The sequence below is a fragment of the Lipotes vexillifer genome, unplaced genomic scaffold (assembly GCF_000442215.2).
Source record: "Lipotes vexillifer unplaced genomic scaffold, Lipotes_vexillifer_v1.1 scaffold1154, whole genome shotgun sequence".
NCBI lineage: Eukaryota > Metazoa > Chordata > Mammalia > Artiodactyla > Lipotidae > Lipotes > Lipotes vexillifer.
In genome coordinates, this window is record NW_006770904.1 from 1,352,709 (window position 1) to 1,358,237 (window position 5,529).

Sequence of the window (5,529 nt, forward strand, 5' to 3'; positions counted from 1 at the left end):
ATATGTGTACAATGTAATGAATCTTAAAAGGTCAAGAGTACAAAATAGGCCTATGGTATGTTACGGCATTATGAAATTTTCAAGGGAGGATCCAAGCATCTCACAACATTTAGTATTTGGTTAAATACAGGAATTCTTCAGATTAAGAAAATTCTATTTATATAAACTAAAAAACAAACAAACAAAAAAACACCTCAATGCCAAAATTCTTAGCATTACTTTTGAATTTAGATAAGTCATATGTACCTAAAATGTGATTAGGAAACAAAAATATGTTTATTATACTGCTTTAAAATTTTAGGCAACAAAATGGTAATAAGAGGTGTGACACAAAGTTAAAACTTATTTTGAGAAATCTGACAGATAATGGACCTCATTTTCAACAACTCTATTGTTAGAGCAATACAATTCCTATGACAGAAGTGTCCAGAATTCTTTTCAAATACATCTTGGAATATAAAACGTAGTTTTATTGTTTTTGAGAGTTTTGTTACTTAATCTGTGGAAAAGTATAAATGTAAATTGAAGCATGCACCAAAAGCATCACTGATCTATCACAGCCTACTGGGGCTGGGGCACATTTTTAGAGATCATAATTTAGATTAGAGCCCACAGGCCCAGATGACAGGCACTTTTCCCAAAGTCCCAGATTTGAAGCAGGGGCTGGCTAAAAGGAGGACTCCAAATTCCTTAGAATATTTCCCTCATGCACTGTTGTCTCACCAACTTCGGATTGCTGAAATCTTCACAGCGTAGGCCTTTAAAAACATGAACACATTGCCTTAATGATGTGCCAAGTATTCAAATTCCAATATTAAAACATTTTTTTTTCCACAAATGAAGCATCTACAATGCTCAGGTAATAATGCAAATCACTGCAGTGGTAATTGTGGGTACCCTCCCCATTTTTCTGAATAAGTTAAGCCTCTCAGGACGGGGAGTAATTGTTTCTAAAGAGTCAACTGAAGTAATTTTGAAGTCTGAATTTGGGTCTTCTGTAAATCCCGGATCCCCTGTAGTTTGGTCCTGGACAGAGGTCTCCGGGTACAACGATCAGGGCTGAGGGAAAGAAGAGGCCAGGCTCAAGCCCAGACCTGGGGTGATGCCTGAGGTACGGGGTTTCACGCACCTCACCCAAGCCGAGCTCTCGGGACAACTGTTTTGTAACTTATTTTACAATTCCCAGAAGCTGTCATATCCGCCCTTAGGAACTTTGCCCATTTCTGTCCGTATGCTATGTATACTTACAGAAAGTGTTCTCAAGTACTGAATCTCCTCATAAGTTAATTAGCTACAGAATTATTCCTCACAAGTTGGAAAAATTGGTCACTTGGCTAAATGGATTTCAGTGAGTTTCACACAGCAGTAACACCACTATAAAGCCCCCATTTCTCAAAAATACGGGTGGAGGGGGGCGAGTGTGGAAGGAATGTTAACCTAGGGCTATCTTCCGAATGTAGGTTGCTGGCCCCTACATGACATAAAGAAAGCACAACTAAAGCCATGGTAAAGTCAGTAAACGATATTTTACTGAAACATAACACAGAAACTCTGTCTGAAGTGTAAAGTTACTGTCTTACGCAAGAAGGACAGACCCATTTTCAAAGACTAATATGAATACAATAAATATGGAGCTCACGCACTAATTTATACACAGAAACTCTGTCCCACAGCCATAAAAATTTATATTTAACAGTGCAACATATAATTTAATCATTGGATTTATTTGACAGGTTTTTTTGCTAAACACAAATAACTACCTGGTTTTCATATACATATATAATATATATTTTATGTATATAGATATTCAACAATCTGTACAGTCTCTAAACATAAAACTCCTAAAAGGCACAATTGTCTATACAACATGTACAAAAATGGCTGGAGCTGACACAAAACAACGATTATTGGTCAAAAGTTCATGATTGCACAAAGATTAGTCATGAGTTTACGTCAGAAAAATGTGCTTTAAGGAAAGGAGGGTTTTCAAAGAAACCTGTAAGTGTTCTATAAAAAAAAAAAAAAACAAAATCCAGAAAACCAAAACCCAAACAAAACCCCAAACCCCCAAATATAACGCCCCTAGGTTGCGATCACCAGCCTGTCCTCGTCCTCGTCGCTGCTCACATCGCTGAACTGAGCGGCCTGCCTCCGGGCCGGGGGCGTGGCCGTGGCCGGGGGCCGGGCCGCGGGTCCCTCCCGGTCCAGGGGGCGAGGCTGCCGGCCGGACGGCTGGGGCCCGGATGCTGGTTTGCCCGGCGCGGCAGCGAGTTCGTGCCGGGGCTTCGGGTGATTCCCGGAGGCGGCCGTCCCCGCGTCCTGGCGACTGGAGCCGTCCCGCCTGGCGTGGTCTCTGGCCGGGGCAGGTGGATCTAGACCCTTCAGTGCGTTTTCCCGAGGGACTCGGGGCGAGCCCTGCGGCGACGCGCTCCCACTGCCCGGGTGCGCACCGGCGGCCGAGGGCTGCTTGGGCGGCGCCTCCCGGGCTCTGTTTGGGGGAGCGGGCCTCTCGGGGGCTCCCTGGGCGTCCACGGCGACCTGGCCGACGGAGGAAATCAGCGTGGGCAAGGCGATGTTCAGGATCTGGAGGCCCGGGATGGGCGCCGGGGGGGCGGGGCCGCTCTGGGAGGAAGGGTTGGCCGTCACCACCTGCAGCCCCAGGGCAGCGTTCAGAGCGAGCCCGGGCGGGCGCACCTGCGGGCCGAGGTTCGCGCTGGCCAGGCCTAAAATGTTGACGGTCTCCATGCTCAGTGCCGGCAGGGGCTGCAGCGCCGGCGGACTCGGGTTCTGCAGGCCCGGCACGCGGATTTGGCCGATGGGAATACAGGGCACCACGCTGCTCAATTCAGCCACTCCGGAGGGGCTGGTAGCGCTGGACACTTCGGCGGTCAAGTCCCCGGGGGTGCCCACAGTTCTGTGAATGACGTTGACAGCGGGGATCGTGAGTTGCACTGGCCCAGCTTGGATGGGTACGAACGTGGAGTATGTAAGGCCGGCAGGGACCGCCTGGATCCCCCCGACCGGAAGCATATTATACGGTGTCCTTGACTGCAGCTGGGAATGCAGAGGAAGGTGGCTGAACAGATGCGTCTGGGGAGAAGGCAGGTCTGGAGGCGGATGGACAGCGACTTGCTGCTTCGGCTCCTGAGCACCGGGTCGAGGCGAGGTCGTGCAAGGAGGTGCCCCTCCAGGCTGAGGGCTGCGCTCAATGCCCCGAGGAGGAAGGCTCACGGATGATGGGCCCTAAAAGACAAGACGGAACGGTCCTTGATGGCAGAGCTTCCTTATTAGTCACTGAGCTAAAATTTTTAGCTCCTGTAAAGTCTATTCCTCCTGAGGTAAAAGTATGTACACTTGGATTTTATAAAAATGATAAGCTTGCTAAAAGTTGTATTTTGATTTAAACAATAAATTTCCAACTTAAAACCTATTACACTCTTCATCTCTTTACAAAGGTCAGCAACAAGTTTTGTAGCGTACTTTACATTTTTCAAACACATTTCCTGGATATCATCTCAGTTATACTGAAATTAACCCTGAGAGGGGGCCATAATTCTTCTTCCATTGTTGTTGTTTTTATTATTGCTGGCACCACCGGCTCCACCCTATTTTAGAGATTAGGAGTTACTGAGAAGTTCTGAGATATTAGTTGGCTATGAGTATCGACTCAGGGGGAAAAATTAACTGGAGGACTCTTCATTTATGAAATACAGAGCTGCCATTACCGAAAAGGTCTGCAGTTTTCATTTGTTCATCTATTCTAAGTGTATGAAATGTCTACTGAAAACCAGATTTCCAGCCATTGGCAGGTTGTGTGAGAGATTTGGGGATAGAGAAGGTTAGAGCACAGGTGACTAATGTGAGGGTACTGAAATGTTAGTAGAAGGGATAAATCTCACCAATCCTCCCTTCCACCCAAGATTATCATATAAATATTAGCTTTTTCTTGATATATCCGTATTATGGAACTACATTAATGTACATACTAATTTAATTAATGTTACTTAAATAGGAACGTAATTTAATTAAATTATATTAACGTAGGATAGGCTACAGAAATCCAATCTTTTCACAGTCTTTTTAGTTTTCTCCAGTGATACCCAGCAATCCAAAATCTGCCGCATTTAGAAATAAATCCTATTACAATTATCAATCCATACCAGAGGTAAGAGAACTGTCAATGAGAGAGGAGAACGGATTCCTCACAAGCCCACCAGGGTTTGTAAAAGCAGGAAATCATTCACAGCACACATGGAGGGTGACTTTCACGAGGCCTGAGTCTGGCCCTGAGCTAGTTCTTGGGCAGGAAGCTTTCCTAAGCTGTCACAGCAATTTGATCATTCAAGCAAAGTGAACTTCTTAATACGTTTTTTGGGTCACATTAACTTTGCCATGGAAACTGGTAGCTGCCTGCTAACAGGGGCAAAATGCAAAATGTTCAGATAATTTAGTGCAAATCCATCACATCGATGCCAGTGGAAGATCATCTCAGAGGAAGCCGTGGAATACGTAGGTCCCAAGACTCACATTCTCTGTTGGCACACACATATTTTTTATTCCAAGATTTTTTTTAAAAAAACCAAATAATAACAAATGAGTATACTGTAAATATACTGGTTCTTTTACAGACTTATAATACAATATACGAACTCTGACTAAAATACCTAACAAGAATCCAAAGGACATAAATGTCCTTTGGCCTTAAATCAAACAAAAAAATAAGGTTAAAGAAACTGACTTAGCTGTAAATGAGTAATTTAAGTGCACTGATTTCTTAAGTCATTAGGTTCCCCATATTCAGTAGGTTAAACGAAAAGAAAACCACCAAGTTATTACCTGTGTTAAAGCAACAGCCTTTCCTGCCACAGAACTTCCCAGGATCTCTTCGGATTCGGGGTAGTCCACAGACATCTGGTGACACGGGGACCTGGGCGCAGCCTCGGGGGACCTGGCAGAGTCTCCAGGAGCGGCTGCCTCACCCTCGTCCCCCGCAGCCCGCTGCCTGGTCCTAACCGGAGACCCCGGCTTCCCGCCGTAGTCTGACTGCACTGTGCTAAGCACGGTCATCTTGGTGGGCAGTGCTCTCGGGAGAACATCCGTCGGGTCCGTGTGTCCCCCAGAAAAGCAATCAGGAATCCTGACGTCCTCGTCAGCACCCCGACAGTCCTGGAGGCTGCTTCTAGCCGGAAGGCGCTGCGGGCTGGCCGTGGCCGAGGGAGCTGCCGACAGGACCGACTCGGCCTGGCTGTCTTCATCCTCGTCTTCGTTCTCGTTCTCGTCCTCATCTGGGCCATCGGATTCTTCAAGATCATATCCAGACCGCTCGTAACTGAATCTTTGTTTTTCATCTGATAAAAACAACCGGGAGGGTATGTTACAGAATGTTTTACAAGTGGTCGAATGCAACCTTTTCTTTTTTTATAAGCTTGGCAATACTGTGAGGAATGTTCAAGGCAAGGGCTCTACCCATAAAAAGGCTACAGTTTAGCTGAGGAGAATGACATGGGGAGGTCAGTCTGTGCAGCAGGA

At 46.0% G+C, this 5,529-nt stretch overlaps 1 protein-coding gene across 1 annotated transcript in view; it reads right to left on the reverse strand.

Moving 5' to 3' along the window:
* Positions 1–2,082: 2,082 nt before the first annotated feature.
* Positions 2,083–5,529, reverse strand: part of HIVEP1 (HIVEP zinc finger 1) — an 87,078-nt gene continuing 83,631 nt past the window's right edge. Inside the window, 2 exon segments of the mRNA XM_007446416.1 lie at positions 2,083–3,243; positions 4,837–5,348. Coding sequence (XP_007446478.1) covers positions 2,083–3,243; positions 4,837–5,348 — 1,673 coding nt within the window.